Below are 17,261 nucleotides of genomic sequence, written 5' to 3' on the forward strand. Positions count from 1 at the left end.
GAGAGAGAGGAAGACAGGGACAGGCCATTTACCATCTGTGGTAGCGTCTCGTGGATGTGTGCGAGCCTTTCTGCAGGGCCATATGCAGCTCCTTGGGAAGACAAGCCAAGCTGTTAGGAAGTAGAGAGAATAAGGAAGGAGGGCTGAAACAGGAGACACAGGGTGTAATCTGTTTGAGAGCATAAGTGTCAGAATAAAGAGCCAAATCGAGAGTAGTGTCCTCTTAATGGAGAAGCTTGAAAGGCTGTTCATGCTGCACTCAATGGAAGGCATAAGTGGAGGCAAACTTGGCTTCCTCTGTGTTTATATGTCTGCAGGAATACCTAACTGTGCAGCTCTACTTTACTTACTGTGGTCAGCTCCACTGTGACATCACTTATTGGTTTTGACTCTGACATGTTGGTTTGCGGGAGCCAGAAGTGACTATATTTGGAGTGCTGAGTAGCACAACTTAGTACTCCATCCTGTGCGAGTACCCGCGTACCTGCCAGTTAGTACTAAGTTACAAACTAAGAAAATTTCACTCTACAAAACTAATACACAAACTTTTTGAATAGCAGTGGATTGTGATGCAGATAATTCAATTAAAATACTCCAAAAGGTGTTGACAGCAAGTTATACACAATCTAGAGGTCCAGTTAAGGTACTGAACATAGTGCGGTCAGGCCTAGCAGACATCCGTGTTTCCGTACCAGGCTGTAAAAACATTGGAGTCTGTGGGGATTGACTTGCTTTTGGACCCAGACTTAAGTGGTCACTTGAGGAAACTATCTGGCACTTCTGCTCTGGCTTCATTCTTCAGCCAGAGCAGACGAGCCACACAAGACTTTGTAAGTCTTGGCTGTAAAAAACAATGGAGCAAAACAAACCAAAACAAAAAGATGTTATTTTGAGTGAGTCAGTATGTTTGAACTAATGATCTAGGTCAGACTAAATGTCATCTATAGCCAGCAGTATCCTTTCCAAGAACTCCATTCCAACTTCTTAGATGAATCCAATGACAGACAGTGTTTCCTCAGGGTGAGCTCGTCACAGGTGCAGCATATATTAGCCACACATTAGGTGTACTGTGATAAATCAAATCTTGGTGTTATCCAAGTCAAACCCAGCCCATGACTTTCAGGTCAGATTGGGACCACGGATCACTTGCTTATGCATCCAAAGTAGCTACATATTATAATAATGCCCAAATGTCTCTTCTTTGCTGTTAAAAGTGTGATTGCCACATTGTATGTTTGGAAGGATATTGTTCTACTTTCAAAAGCCTTAGCATGACAAGCACTGTGTGGGACTCTGAGGCTGTTGCTATAATATGAAATCTTTATGTATAAACCCGACTTCAATTGGAACATGTGTTGGTTCTGCAGAATTGTTTTGACTTACTGTCCTATGAAGAGGAGGAGAGTTTTACAGTTGGACTTAGACATTAGTCTGGTTGTCTTGTCCTGGATCCCGTTGCCCTTTGTTTCCTGCTCTGGGGACTGTACTGTACTAAAGTTGAACAGTGTTGGGCCTATGTGCAGATTCACATGTTGGACACTGCTAAAACACAAACATGCGACTGTTACAACTTGTGTACAGCCTCTTCCCAAGAGTAAGCATCACTGTATGCCTCAAGTATTTGGATGAGGAATGGACATTTCTTGTTTATTGAAGTAAAAACAAGCTTGTAAAGTTGATGCTTGCAAGACAAACACTACCTCTGATCACAGGTTAGATACCGCATAACCATATGAGCTAAGGTCTGTTTAGCTAAAAAGGTTGGTTGCTACCTATCCTTAAGGAATTTGTCAGAATTCAAGCTGCCAAGTTCAGGCAGTTGCAGTGGATATTTCCCTGACTATAATCCTACTGTGAGAGATGTGCTGTGAGAGGACTGGCTTTGTGAGACTGAAAACAAGCACAAAAACACAGCTTCCAAGCAAAAGCTTTTCTTACCCTGTGTTTGTACCACCACTTTGTCTTAACCTTGTCCTCGATGGATTGCACCCACTAAGACAAGTTTTGTTTGTCCAGGTTTGTAGGGATTACTACCAATACCTGCGCATCAAATAAATCCAGAGCATCAATATTGTCTGTACCGGCTCCTAGAAAGAGAAGTAAGGAATGGTCCCTTCAGTGTAAGACCCTCACCTAGGCAGGTCTCTGACAGCGAACACGATACTTTTATTCAGATGCAAATCCCTGGAGATGGAGTCAGTGGCACATGGTGTGATTCATATCATCAAGTGGCTACAAAGTGAATGTGTTTACTTTAGTGGCACTTGTGCTAATGAGTCAGTGGTAAATGCCCTATTAGGCCTGAGATCTGCATCTAGTAATGCTGTTTTGTTATGCTGATTTCAAGTAGACTGTTACATTAAACTGGTTTTTAAATACTAGAGTGCTGCAGAGCAGAGTATGCTAGCGGTCATTAAGGGGCTTAACAATGCCAATAACATGATAGCGCTCTTGTCCAGCCTCCAATACCTCAACAACAGCTAAATGAAGTGCCATGGAAGTTTATGCAAAGAAATCCACTGACATTTACTCTTGTTTACTACACAGATTAACTATAAAGTTAGCTGTAACCTTAGTTATGGTACACAGCGGAAGACCAGAGCTGTGTTAGTTGTGTTTGCTGTGTTGGCCATGTTGGGGGATCACGGGGAGAGTTTTGATAAACAGCTGGATAATAATATTATAGTCAGTTGCCAAGCAGATGCTACAAAGATGCGTTACTGAGAATAGAGTAACTGTTGGAGATTATGTATGGGAATTTCAGGAGCAGGACCACGCCTCCAAACACGCTCCTTCCAGCTGTCATCTATATAGGTTCCCCTAGTTCTGCAAGCTGATCATTCTCGTTTACGTGCTCCAACCTCCCTCCCTCCCTCCTTCTTCTCCATTCTTCAACTTCTTCACTTCCGTTTAGTACATGGGGATCTGCCAGGCCCGGGAGCCGTCGCCAGTCCCCTTCGAGGCCTTCCCCAAACCACAGCTCAATTCATGTCAAAGCGTTCACTTTTTCCTACTAAAACGCTGTCAAACATAAATGAGGATGTGGGCCCAGCTAGTGAAATATCTGTATTTGTCTACAATATCTAAATGGGTAGAAGTATACAAGTCTTAACAGTTAACTGGTACATTGTGTTTAGCTAGGTCAATACTAGTTGAGGAATTCCAGCTCTCTTCCTCAGTGTGTCTTTTGTCCTGTCTCCCTCTAATCACACGGCTGCTGCTTCCTGAGCCTGGTTCTGCCAGAGGTTTCTTCCTGTTAAAAGGGAGTTTTTCCTCCCCATTCTCTCACTATCAGTTGTCTAATTACTGGGGTTTTATCTGTACGGTCGTTGCGTTCCAATATAAAGCACCTTGAGGCAGCTGTTGGTGTGATTTGGTGGTATTTAAACAAAACTGAATTGAATTGAAATTCTCCAGCCTAGATACTCAAATGAGATCAAATGAGTTGAACTGTAACTAAAAAGCACTGTCAATATGGAGAAGCTTTACATTTTCCCTTTGAAAGAAACACAACATTATAACTGACTTAAGTTTGTGATAGCCTCCCAGCGTGGCGGTGTACCCAGAATCTGTAATGAATCCTCAGAGCAGCCCTTGTCTTCAGGGAGACAAAATCAGAAAATTGCCACTAGCACTTCTGCATTATAAAAAAGCGAAATGTTGCTCTGCTCATTAAATTGTTTTTATTCTAATGCTGCACTCTTGGCTTGGGTTTCACAGCCTTATGTGACAGTGTTTGATGATGAGCGAGGGCTAACGTGCCAGGGCTTAGGAAGGAGCAAAGTCAGAGGGGGGCGGAGGTTGAGGTAAGGAGCTGGCGACGTCACAGCTGTTCTCTTGAGTGACCGAGCACTGTCCTGAAGCTGGAACAACTGGGAAGTGAGCCAATTTAGTCATTTATGTCTCTGGACCTTTCGTTCTCCAGTGTCCCAATCAGAGGCAATGACTGGCTACACTAATCAGGGAGGTAGGAGGGTTGCCTGAGTCATTAACTGGCCAGAACACTTCCTCCTCCAGGAAGGTAACTGGACCTCAGAAGCTTCGGTCATTCTAAGAGACGAGGCTGGTTGGCACTGGTCACTGAACCTGAGATACTGATGCACATGGGTGATATTTGTAAGACATTTCACACAGTGATGCAGTGATAGATGCCGAAGCGTCTTTGCAAAACGACATCTTGTAGTTTGTTATTCATTAAGCCCGTTCCCAAGCTTATTCTATAGGACTGCATGACAAATACAAGCAGTAGTTCTAAAGTTTCTACAGTAAATTCTAGTATATTCTTAAAGATTATTAGGACACCTAATTAAAACTGGATGTTTGAATCCAGACCGAGTTCAGAGTTTCGTATATTCTGACGGCATTTCATGTTAACTTCCATCGACATGTTGAAACACAGTCAGTAAATGCTGTCAAGCAACCAGTGTGATCCTGGACAGACCTCTGCACATCTCTGAAATCGCTGTTATTGGGTTTGTTTAATATGAGAGGTCCGTAACAAACATAAACTGTGATATTTAGAGTTTTACCCTCTGTCGTTACGAGCTGAGTAATTAAACTCAGGGTTCTAGTTTCATTATTCATTATAAACTCCAGTTTGGGAAAATAATATTACTAATTACTGTTATTACTTTAATAATAATACTTACTTTTATAGTTAGATCCAATGCTTGATTCTCTGCCTGTGCAGTCTTAGAATCATCAGTCTTGGAGCTGCCTGTCCGAGTCTATGCTTGTTTTTGACTTTAAGTAGTCCCGCGAGATATTTGTCCATTATCATTTCTTTGAGTAGTGATGCCATAAATTATGTAGCGTTTGATTTTCCTACATTTTTATCAGGCCAATACTCTGATACAACACATTTTCTGAATGTTTCCATCCTTTTCAGTGTAATTCTCCTTGAGCCTCACAGTTCACCTGTAAATGGAGTTAATTCATAGCTTCTTGTAATTCCTATGCTGTTAAGGAACAAGGTCACATGGATTTAACTGAGAGGTAGTAACTGCATCTTTTTCACTTTCTTCACTTTTCTGAGCTTCACAGTATATTTTCTTGCCAGTCACCTCCTCTAGCTCTACCCACTACAAAGGAGAGAGAAAGAGACACACTGTCTCCAGCATGTCTGCCACAGGGTCTCATCAGGGGTGAGATGCCCAAGACCCCTCACCCACACCAAATTTACTTTAAGGTTGTAAAGTTGGGCATTTTCACCTACAGTAGGAGTTCATGCAAACTGACTGACCTGTACTTCTGTGTGGCCTTCGTTTTTCAAGCATGCCATCTGTTACTCTAATAGCGTCAAAAACATGTATTATTTATTATATTAAATCAAAGCACTGTAAAATTAGATCTCACCTCTTCTTTTACGTGTGCCTGTGTGACTGTTCTGTGAAGTGGGCTCAGTTAAAGGCTAACTTTCATTTGTGATTTCTGCCTATTGCATCGACTGTGCGGATGCTCAGCTGCTGATGTTTCTCCAAAGTCTACTGAGTGCATCTCTAAAACATGTCAACGTTGCTTTGTGTCGTTGAAGTGGAGATTAATGATGTTATGTCTCCCTTTCAAGGACTTACTCAGAAGTAAGTAATATGTTGTCATTGTCTCACCGCTGTGGGATTTCTAGATGTCAAAGCCTGTTGAAGGTGGTCCAAATGCAAGATGAGGTGAAAATATGAGAACTGCAAATGCAGTACGTATTGCTGCAATGAAAAGTCTCTATCTAGGCCATAATTTATCTGTTGGGATACTTTTATTCCACCACGTATGATAATTAAGACTCTCATCCACAATATCTTAGGGCTGGCATTCAAAATGATGAAGACCCACAGCAGATCCATTTGCATGTTTTATTTTTCTGGTGCATTTAATGAGTGCCAGCAGAACTCAAGGATACTGGAAACTAGGTGTGTGTGTGTGCCAAAAAGGGAGCTGCAATACTTCATAACAAAGTAACTTCTGTAATATGTTAAAACTTCCAACTCAGTATTTTCATACTTGCGCAGAGACAGTCTCATCATTTAAGGCTGACCCTATAGGTCGAGCTGTGGGACTGAGTACAGATGACGTGTTGCCTGACTTTGTCTTCATGAAGTGTGTCCACACCATGTGTGGTCATGCTTGGGTAAGGGATGAAGCGGTAGAAGCCACTTTCAGACACCTGCACATGAAGAAAATAAAGTAGTTGTTGAAGAACAAAAAGATGAGAACTTTAGAGAAAGGTTCAAACCCAAGAAGCAAAAATAAACTTTTTGGAGTTTCCTTGGACAGTGTTTAAGAAGACAGTGATAGGAAACCCAGTTCAAACTCCGAATTTCGTACTAAAAATGAAAAAGATGTTTTTCTAATGATTGCTTAATGTGACATTGCAAATAGGCAATACATTAAAACTCAATTTCCACAAGTTTTCCAATTGTTAACACCGAAATCTAGTTTTCCTAACTTTGAGACTTGATGAAGCCACAGTCTTAACTTTGTGGCTAGATTTGTTTGTTAGATCTGTTGTCACAGGGTCATAATTTCTGCATTTCTACAAATGGCAGAAATTGACTTATGAGAAGTCTACCTTTGCAAAAACTGTGCAGGTTTTTGATGTTTTTTTAATGCTTGACTAACTCCTAGCATGCAGGCCTATGCTTATCGGCTTAAACTATATCACTTTCCACTTCCAATTGCATACTGTATACCAGGGGTGTCAGAATCTGTTCGGCAAAGATTACAGTTCACTGGACACCTTTAGAAAATCTGATGGAGGGCATAAAGACTACTGCGAAAAGTAGTGAAGCATGTAGGTGCTAAAGAGGGACATGCTCTTTGGGAAGCTTCCTGCTGTTGCCTGATTGTTAGCTTCTGGAGTAGAGGACCATTGTTTGTAAGTTTTGGTGTACTTGGTGGACCAGTAGAAAACGCCAAAGCTCAATTATTAATAGATTAGTGATCGATAACTAATAACTGACCGCAATTGAACAAAGTTTTTTATCTGTATGCAGCCATAGTCTGCTCAGACCACTCAGCTTTCCTGTGGAACCAAAAAGTTCAAGTTGTAAAATATCTTGTGCTGTTAAAGTCAGAAAAAGTTCACCCTAGATTTCAATTTGCTCTGAAGTACAGCTTGAGGCCAACCTCTGGCTACTGGAAGCAGCAGTTGCCTCATCTGGCACTTGTAAATGGTCAGAGAGGGACAGATATGACTCTTAACTTAAATGTCATCACCCTGACATATCAGCTTAACCTTCAATCAAATCTCCATCTGTTAAACTGCCATTCTTTATTGTGTCATTCCACTGGACCTTTCTGTTCACGCATCTCTATCAGAGTGCCCTCATCCAGGCATTATAGAAAAGCTGCACCAGCTATATTTAGACACACACACACACTTCTCGCTCTGCCATTCAAGAACAATGAAACAAAGGCTTGTGTTCTGCAGACAGTGTGGACGGGAGGAGGATGAGAGGTTTTTTCCAGTCTCTCCTCTGGTGTATCATCTTGAGGCCAGAATGATGAGCCCAGGCAAGCCAATAGCCCTTCTTTGTTTCTGCAAAATGGAAATGCATTCGTGCTGTGGGTTGAGCCTCAATGTGAGCCAAGTTTCCATGGTTGATAGCTTTGAGTTAGCACGAGCACACAAGTAGGCTTTATGGCTTATTGGTCTTTTATGGCCTCTGAGGTTCTTGTCATCGTTCAAGCTAATGTCATCAGTAACTACTCCTGTGGAGATGGTTGCATTAGTGTGGTCCTGGCTGCACTCGTTCCTGCCCTGGATTTTCATCACCGTATGACAACACTACGATAAGATGAATCTTCAGTGATCCCTGTGGGGCAAAGGGGTCAGTGCAGAATAAATTATAGATAGCAAAACAATGTAGTTTGTTTATTTGTCTCTGTGTGTGTTGGTATATCAGAGTGTTGATGGTGGAGGGTAGTAGTGATTAAAGAGGCTGTCCTTCAATAAGAATCGATATGGTGTAATTGCATCTGCGGCGGGTTTTCCCTGTCTTGGTGGGGTCTTGGCAACAGAGAAAAGCCAGATGCAGCAAGGCCTCTACATACCGCCATAAACCAGTCAGTCTGGATGGATGATAATATGTAGCACACTGTCTTTCCCCAAAGCGTTTTTAAGAAGTAAATATCGTGGTCATGTTGCCTGCTTACACATCCAGAGGGCACGAAGAAACAATGGGATTCAGTTTGAGTCATGTTTCTGGCCATCTGACAATTCTTTGTGCAGTACTCTTTGTTTAGCCCTGTCCTCATTGCCAACTCATGAGAGAAATACCTCTTTAGCTGCTAAGCTCAAATATATCCACTGCCTATCTGCTGCTTGTTACTGAGCAGGTAGTGTGCAGCTGCCACAGCATGCAGAAATACAACTTTATGAGATTGATGAGACTCATCTGGAGGTTTGATTACCACCTCACTCAGTCCTATACAAGGTTTAGTCAGTATAATTTGGGTCTACATATCTCAAAGCTGTTTGAAATTTGCATCGCATAATCAGCTCAGACAGCTTGCTCCATTTATCTTCCTTTTTTCAATCAAACCTAAATGAAAATGTTAGAAAATAGTATATAAAGTCTAGAGTTGTTATCTTCAGCCAAGACAGAGAAAAGTTGAAAGCTAAAATATTCCCAATTAGAAAAGCTTTCACTATTATGTAAATATTATGTGGCTTTTTGTGTTTAATTGTTAGGGGTGAGGGTTAGGGTGAATATGATTCATATGATTCACACATATGATTCAGATGGCCCCGCCCCTCTCTGAGCCTGGTTTCTTCCTGTTAAAAGGAAGTTTTTCCTTCCCACTGTCGCCAAAGTGCTTGCTCATAAGGGGTCATATGATTGTTGGGTTTTTCTCTGTATGTATTATTGTAGGGTCTACTGTGCAATATAAAGCGCCTTCAGGTGACTGTTGTTGTGATTTGGTGCTGTATAAATAAAACTAAAATTGAATTGAATTTGTTACTTGATTGTTATCTGCTGCTGAGTCTCTTTAGCACTGCTAGAATTGCAGCTACTAGGCGAACACCTGTTCAATCAGTAAAATGAGTTTCACCTTGATCTGCTGACACACTAAAGCGAAAATAAACTTTGTTTTAAAGTAAAGTTTAAATATATCCAGTTTAAAATTTTCAGAGCTCTAATGTGCGGCTGCCATGTAAGGAATTAGCAGCAGCACTGAGAACGCGTTCAGCTTTGAAATAACTTGAAATAAGAAGTTTGTTTTACCACTGTGTGCACTAAATCACAAGAGTCATGATTTTATTCAGCAATAATCGCTCATCTTATTTGCAACACTGTTACATTTTTCTGTTCTTCATGGATTTTTAACACCATTTGCTCATCATCATCTGATAATGTATATGACTGGAGTAGGTAGCTCTCATAGTTAGCTATGAGTGCTACCTACTCATGTGACTCTTTGTCATGTGAAAAAGAGTCACGTGACAAGTGAAGTGCCCTTTTCTACATGAGTGCGCAGAAGTTGAAAAGCGCTGTTGTTACCTGGTTTTAGTTCTTGTCAAGCCAGCTAATGTAAAGAAATTCCTTTGTAATCTATCTGGCAGTAAGCAGTCATTACACATTGGTGCTCATGCTTTTGGTGCAGCATCACACCAAATTATGTGTAAAAAGTATTAAATCTGACACACAGAGCTCTAACTGAAAATTCCACAAAGATGTTCTGTTTTCCTTTCTTTTCCTTTTTTGAAGTTTTCCATCATTTTATTTTTAAACATTAGCTCTTGGTTCTTGTGGAAAGTAAAACACTATTAGATGAAGCCGTGGATAAAACAGGTTTAGGATTTTTAGCAGATCAAAGTTGCTTAATGCCTGACCTTGATGGTTGATATGTGCAGTGGGATATTCTCAGTGCTAGACTTTTCACAGAGCCTCTGTGTGTAATTGCTCAGTGAGTTTGGGATCCACGCTGCTTATTTTAATCTCAGTAGTTTGGTAAGTGACATGTGCAACCAGTGACCGCCAGGACATTTTAGGCTGCTAATTTACCCATGCAGTTTTCCACTTTAGCTTTTAAATGTGATGTGTGATGTGGATTCAGTGTTGAACATTTACTCATTCACTAGTCCATCTATGAATTTCAGGGTCGTGACTGCAATTAAGCAAGAAAGCAGCCTGTGTCATCTGGTCCTGGGCAGCAGTGATGTAACTCACACATGGCTACTGTATTATTTGGGTATTACTCTAATGACAGTTTGTAATGTAGTGAATGAGATGGATTCTTATAATCTGAATGTTTGTTGTAGGGAAAATGTTGAGGAGATGAGATCCGTGTTCAAAAAGCTCTCTGTAGCAGCACATCAGTGTGCTTCGTGACACCAGCGACACAAACTCTAATAGGGGTGTTTTGTTCCAAACTCTCAATACAAAGTCCGGCAATGAAGCAACAAGCAAGTAAACTGGAGTCAAATTCCTTGTTTGTGCACACAAACCTGGCTAAGCAAAGAGGATTCTGACTCTTGTGCCACACAGGACCACATATAGAATCTGTTTCACTTTTAAAAGAGTAATGCTACTGTCTCTGATGAGGTTTGAACAGCACTTTCTTAGAGCAGGTGTCCGTGCACATCCTCGGGCTAACTTAGATCATTTACATCGGATGTTTGATCACCAGCACTGGGATAGTTATTCAGATCATTGCATAAGTGAGTAGTGTGGTCGTTATAATAAAGTAAAAATAAAACAAATTCCAGAACAATTAGTGGTTTAACGACGTAGCAGCAAGATGGTTACTTTATACCTGTGCTGCTAGTTAAATGTTGTGTCAACTGCTGAAAGTGCTTGAAACAAATAGCATTGCCATTGGTTAATTTTTAAATGAGGGCAAGACAGTCAATACCATTGTGCGGTATTCCAGAAGCCTGCAACTTAGTTCTGCATTAACCGTTTTATCCTTCTTTTATTAGTTGGTTTCACTGACGTGCGTGTCCTTCATGCCTTCATGCCTCTGGTTTCTTATAATTCTCTGATGTTGACTTCTTGGAACCTAGACATCTTTAAACAGACACTCTCATCAAATATTGATGCCTTGTAGTGCGATAGGTCCTAAATGACTGCATTTGTTTTTGTTAGTTTAATGTGCTGCTCCAGATGACAACTGCTGTCACTGAGGACATGCTGGATGTGCATGGGACTCAGCTATATTCTCATTACCGTGTGTGACTCCAACCTGCTCATTTCTTTTTATTTTCTCCACATCTTACTCCGGTGTATCACTTGGCCCAGTTTACGCGCTCGTTTGCCTAAACGTGTTCTTGTGTCACTCCCTTGCTTGGAGTTTAATTTCATGCTTGAAATCTTCTGAATAAAAGTGGCCGCATTGCTTAACTTTTTTTAAACTGAGCTAATATGAAAAAAGTGATTTTGAATTTGACTGACAAGAAAGAATTGTCTTCAGAGAATCAGTCAAAACTGTAAAATATTTGCTGAATTTGTAAATATTATTTAACTTGCAATTGAAAGTAGGAAAACATCGATCATGGTTATCTGACTTTGTGGAGATGTTGGACTAAATATGTTGCATGTAGGTATGCAATTTTTATGCAATTGATTGAATACTTTATTTAAAGCTGCAGAGGGTTCAGTGTGTGTCAAGTCCAGATGTCAGTTGGTTCATACAGGTTTGAGAATATCTTGTTACCTTTTAAGTGTGATACTTCCAATAATTGAATTTTGATCTCTCGGACTTGAAGCTTTGAAGCTGCACATCCTCTCCACTTTAGAGCTAAAGCTGTTTAGCTGGAAGAGCTACAGTGTGCAGTGAAAGCATCATTATTCTGGGTTGCCAGTGAGATGTCAGTATTGCAGTTGGTGGGGAGATTTGCAGCTGTTGTAACTGACTCGTAATTACTAAAAAATACTTGGTTGGATGGATGGGAGGTGTAATTTAACTTGTAATTACTCAAGTTATCTGGACACCTGCAGGTGGGTGACAAAATGCTTATTGGATTGGTTTGACATTCATCTAAGTGGTGTAAAGTGCTCTCTAACAGGTCAGGAGATTTACAGTATTGGGGTTGCGATCTAGTGACGGTCACAGAAAATGAGCCACCTGTATTAACTGATGCTTTAAGGGGACATGCAGACCTACCATTGCAATATTCCAAGACCCTCCCACTGTCTTCGCTGCGTGGGGTAAACATTTTGCTCTTCACTTTAATTTGTCCTCTGATTGTACATCATCATCATTACAGACCTGTAGTTTCGTTTATACAATATGATATCTTAAAAACAGGAATAACTGTTTCACCCTTTGCACTGAGCAAAATTCTTCAGCAATCCATCATTTCTCCACATTTTGCTGATAGAAAAGGAAAAGTCTTCAGAAATAGTTCTCCAGACTTCTTGAAGGACCTTAAAAGGTCTTCTTTGGATGCTGGCTGCCTTTTGTTCCGTTGTCTCTCGCAATGATCCCAGACCAATCCAAGACTGATAGTGTTCCATTATGTGCTTTTCTATCCAGATATGATTTTACTGCAGTGTACTTGGGATCATTGTCATGAGGAAAAATAAAGCAAATGTCAATCAGATGCTCTCTAGATGGTATTATGTGGTGGATCAAACTCTGTCAGTACTTTTGAGTGTTTATAATTCCATCAGTTTTGACAAGATCTCCAACTGCAGCTCCAACCATAACAGAGCTTCTACCATGGCTGTAGACGCTCACTGCCAAGCTTCTCTTCTCAACACCTTCGTACTGACATTACTTTGAGCCCAAAATGTCTTTAAAGTTTGGATTAATCACTCCAAAGCCCTTTTCCCATTGATTTTTCAATCTACTTCTTGTGTAATTTTGCGTACATCAACCTTTGTTTACCTTCCTTAAGAACGGCTTCTTGACAGTCGCCCTTCCACCAAGACATTTGTGATGAGGTTTCAGCAAACAGTAGGTGCCAGTAAGGGCCAGATTCATTTCTTCCTATTTTGTAAGGACATGGCTTTGAAAATATGTTTACATTAGGATATGTTTCCTTTTGTCCTCTATTTGTCCAGTTTTCCCCAATTTCTTAAAGACATACTGTACTGCATTTCAAGTTTTTCTTATAGATTAGTGTTAAGTGGCTTAAATATTCTGAAAATAGTCAGATACCATGACTGGGCTGAAAATGAGTGGAACACCAGTCCATGTCTCTCTTCGAGGGATAGCTCAAGACTTTTGAACAGTGCTGTATAATGCACCCTGGATCTGGTTTTCAGTAATCTGTGGTAACCTAACCTCCCGATCAATAGCTGCTGCTTTTATATTATTCTTTTATAACATCTTATCACATTAGCGTGACAGGGAAGGGGGCTTGCGCTGTGAAAAAAGCTGCATTGTGTCCAATGAAACCTGGCCCGTGTAAAGAGCAAACCAGTGAGCTGCAAGACGACTCCTCCTTGTGTTTTAGAGTAATTAGAACTTCTTCCTGCTGGGGAGTTCAGACCTAAATATTTAATCTTGAATGGAACCGTGGCAAAACATGTCATGCTGCCTGGGTCTTTTGTGTCTCGTACACACAGTCCGTGGTGGCAGAGCAGCTGCTAAGGCACTTTTTGTTGTAAATAGTTGGTGAGTACTGGGGGCTGTGCCCGGTGGGCGTGTTGGAGACATTCTGTAGCATGTCTGCACAATTGTCTGAACGCGTAGATGTGTGTCAGAGATAAGGTGGGACTGTGTGTATGTGCAGTCTAGGGACAGCGGCAGCAGCCGGCAGCGAGTGCATGTGCAGCAGAGCTGACGGAGGCTGGAGCTGTTTTGATCAGAGAAAAGAGAGATGGAGATAAAAAGGCTCTCATCCTAGCAAAGAGGTAGCAGTGAGGCTCTACAGGGAGGGAAGAGACCCAGGCTGACAGAAAGATGAAAAACAGGCAGGATCTGGATGACAGTCAGTTTTTTGGCTGAACACTGGTAATCGCAGATGGACTATTTTTTTCCCTCTTAATGCTCACATTTATCTTCACCCTCCTTTCTTCACTTCACTTCTCTTCTCCTTCCCCTTCCCCTCTTTTGACAGATATGTGTCACAAAGATGTCCACACGCAGCTGCCAGGGAACAGACTCTGTCATCAAGCCCCTGGACACCATCCCTGAAGACAAGAAAGTGAGAGTTCAGCGCACGCAGAGTGGCTTCGACCCGTTTGAGAAGCCCGCCAGTCAGGTGAAAAGGGTCCACTCTGAGAACAATGCCTGCATCAACGCCAAGAGCTCAACTGCTGGCAAAGAGTCCCCCAAATTGCGCCGCCACTCCAGCCCTAGTTCTGTAAGTGCACCTCTCCAGCAGCATAGAAAACAGCACAGTATAGTGTCGAAGAACCAAATGCACAACTTCTAATTTTTTACACCCTTGAATATCAAAAACTTTTGGACATTAGCCTTAATGAGGGGCTGAGTATACGCGGCAGTTTGCACTCCTTTTAGCTATTTCGACAGGAGGAGGATTATAACTTGTTCAAAGTGGTGATAATTGGCTCCACATAACAACACTGATTCATGTTACTGTACGAAGTTTAAAGTGCTGTTCAATATTAATGAATCCCATTGCTTAAGAATCTAATGCTAGGGTGTTAGTCTTACTTATGTATTCACCAAGGAGCAACCAAAAAATAAGGAAACTAACTTCTCAGGAGTAGGCACGGAAAATTAATGGGTGTAGTGTATCAACGTATCATATTGGAACTTTCATTCAACATTCATGCCTAATGATAAAAGTTGTACATACATCAAGCAAGTCACCTGTTAAAGATGCTAGCAAAATCAGCGATTGGCCTTCCTGGGAAGAATAATTGTGTTCACTTTTAGTTTTAAAAGTAGAAATTTGTTACGTTTGGGGGCTTGTCTGGGATCATCAGCGGTAGAGACATGGACCTCAATTAATGCACAACAGTTAAGTGGCGCTGTTCATTAATAAACAAAAATACTTAGTTGACTGACAAGCATTTCTGTTAACAACTTACGATGAGTGTTTAAACATCTACTGCAGCTGACTGGTCATATGCATACCTAGTTGTAGTGCAGGCTCTAACCAGCCAAATACAAATATGGTGAAAGACTAGTGTGGATGCAGGTGCAGCAATGTCAATTGACTTTAAAATAGAAGAAGATACTGTAAATTGATCATTACAGTGGGTAGTTACCCTTTTTTATCTGATCACAGCCTGCTAGACTCATCCTAATGGCTAAAACTTCATTATCTTGCGTTGTGAAGTTACACAATATGATTGTTATTGTCCTATGACACCTTCTGATAATCAGTGACACCTGCTGTCAGAACAGTGTAGTGAGAAAAGCTACAATTTGTGCTCTTATTAATTATGCATGCACTGAAAGAGCAGGTTGTTAATAACAGAATAATCCGTGAGCAAAGGCTCTCTTATAGAATGGTTCAACTCCAGTGAAATCAAACTTGTCAGCGCGGTGACAGTGGTCTGATCTCCTTTCGGAGAAAAGCCTGATTAAGCAAGCCTTCACATTTCAAAGCCACCATCGTCAGAGGTGTTGATGATAAAGTGTCTGTTTGATAAATAGTGGGTTAACAGTCAGTCAACAATTGTGCCAGTGTTGTCATGGAAACACAGTTAGTAGCTTGTAGATTGTTTTCTTTTGCTCATAATTAATCACTTTATATTTGAAACCACGTTGTGCTCGTCTCTTATTAAAAGATTGGTCACCATCCACACCTCAAAAGAAAATTTAGTGAAGAAGAGATTCCTGTTTGTCAGGCTCTGCCCATACACCACCACATACAACAGGTTGTATGTGGTGGTGTTGCTTCAGTCTGATCAACTCAGACTGAAGCAACTGAGGTAGGGCCAACCTTCACATACAAGTAAATATGTCTTGCCTTATCGTCATCTAAATAACAGAAAGTGAGTCTAAGAGGATGTTGACATGCTTACAGAGTGAAGTGGCATAGTTGAGTCATAGTTGGACTTTTAACAGGAAAGTTAATAAAAAGCTGTATAAAGATAAGAGCATGACTGCAAACTAAAGAGAAACAAAACAATCTGTTTATAGCTGACAGATCTCTCTATGTGTCTATCTGTTCTTTGCCTATCCTAACATTCTTCAAATGTAGCAGGTGTACTAATGGGACAGCAAGTCAGTAAGTGCAGCTGTGAAGCATGTTGCTGTTAGGGAATCAGATGCAGTCAGAGGGAGTAGCATGTTACTGCTCTAACATGCTGTAACATACTTCACTGTTCAAAGCATCAAGGGCTCCTGCCGAAATGTTTTGTAGTGGAACGATGGGAGCCAGTAGACATTCCAGGCTGTGGTTGTTAAGGTAGTCCTCTAATTTTGGGACCTATCCTCTTTGCAACACTAACTGTTGCCGTGTTTTTCATTCTTATGAGCTGATGCACTTCCCCTGATATTGTCGCCACATCACTGCTAGTCTCTTTCTGTAACATGATCTACGACTTATGATTGGCACAGTTTTAGGAACAACAATTCCTTCTAGGAACAGATCTTTATACTGAGTAAATATGATAAATGGAATGGTTACAAAGTTAAGTGCCCAAATGAGATCTTAACTCCTCAATATGGAACAATCTCTTGTCCTATCAGGGTACAAATGCTAATTGATGTTAATGCTAATTAATGCCAAGAAAAGCGATGAGTACTCTAGCCTACAGCTTTACAATGATAACAGGGAGATATGCATCCCCAACATTCACAACACTGGAAATTGTTGTGAATCTCATGAGGCAACAACACGACTGGCTCTTAAGTTTATTGGTTCGGCTGTTGATTGATCGTTTTTTTTGGTGATCATGGGTGGGTCAACCGCCTTTATCTTTACCATTCTTACATGTAAAATAGATTTCTATTCAGGATTCTATGAGTTAATATTTAGTTTTGGTTGCTGTTATCATGCAATTGTAATAAAAGATTTTAGGATTTAGACAACTTCGAGCTAACAGTATGGTATGTCTCTTCTAGTGTCAATGGAAATTAGTTCAATTCAATTCAATTGTATTTATATTAGAGATGGCACGATACCACTTTTTTATGTCCATCTCTAATTTATACAGCACCAAATCACAACAACAGTCGCCTCAAGATGCTTTATATTGTAAGGTAGACCCTATAATAATACATACAGAGAAAAAACCCAACAATCATATGACCCCCTATGAGCAAGCACTTTGGCGACAGTGGGAAGGAAAAACTCCCTTTTAACAGGAAAAAACCTCCGGCAGAACCAGGCTCAGGGAGGGGCGGCCATCTGCCACGACCAGCTGGGGTGAGAGAAGGAAGACAGGATAGAA

At 40.9% G+C, this 17,261-nt stretch overlaps 1 protein-coding gene across 1 annotated transcript in view; it reads left to right on the forward strand.

Annotated features, from left to right (window-relative positions):
• The window catches only part of cdk14 (cyclin-dependent kinase 14), a 222,749-nt gene that overhangs the window by 61,263 nt on the left and 144,225 nt on the right, over positions 1-17,261 (forward strand). The window contains exon 3 of the mRNA XM_014329315.2: positions 14,006-14,251. Coding sequence (XP_014184801.1) covers positions 14,006-14,251 — 246 coding nt within the window. The remainder of the gene's footprint in view (positions 1-14,005; positions 14,252-17,261) is intronic.

This window comes from Haplochromis burtoni, unplaced genomic scaffold (genome assembly GCF_018398535.1).
Source record: "Haplochromis burtoni strain Fernald_Lab_line unplaced genomic scaffold, NCSU_Asbu1 Contig_539, whole genome shotgun sequence".
NCBI lineage: Eukaryota > Metazoa > Chordata > Actinopteri > Cichliformes > Cichlidae > Haplochromis > Haplochromis burtoni.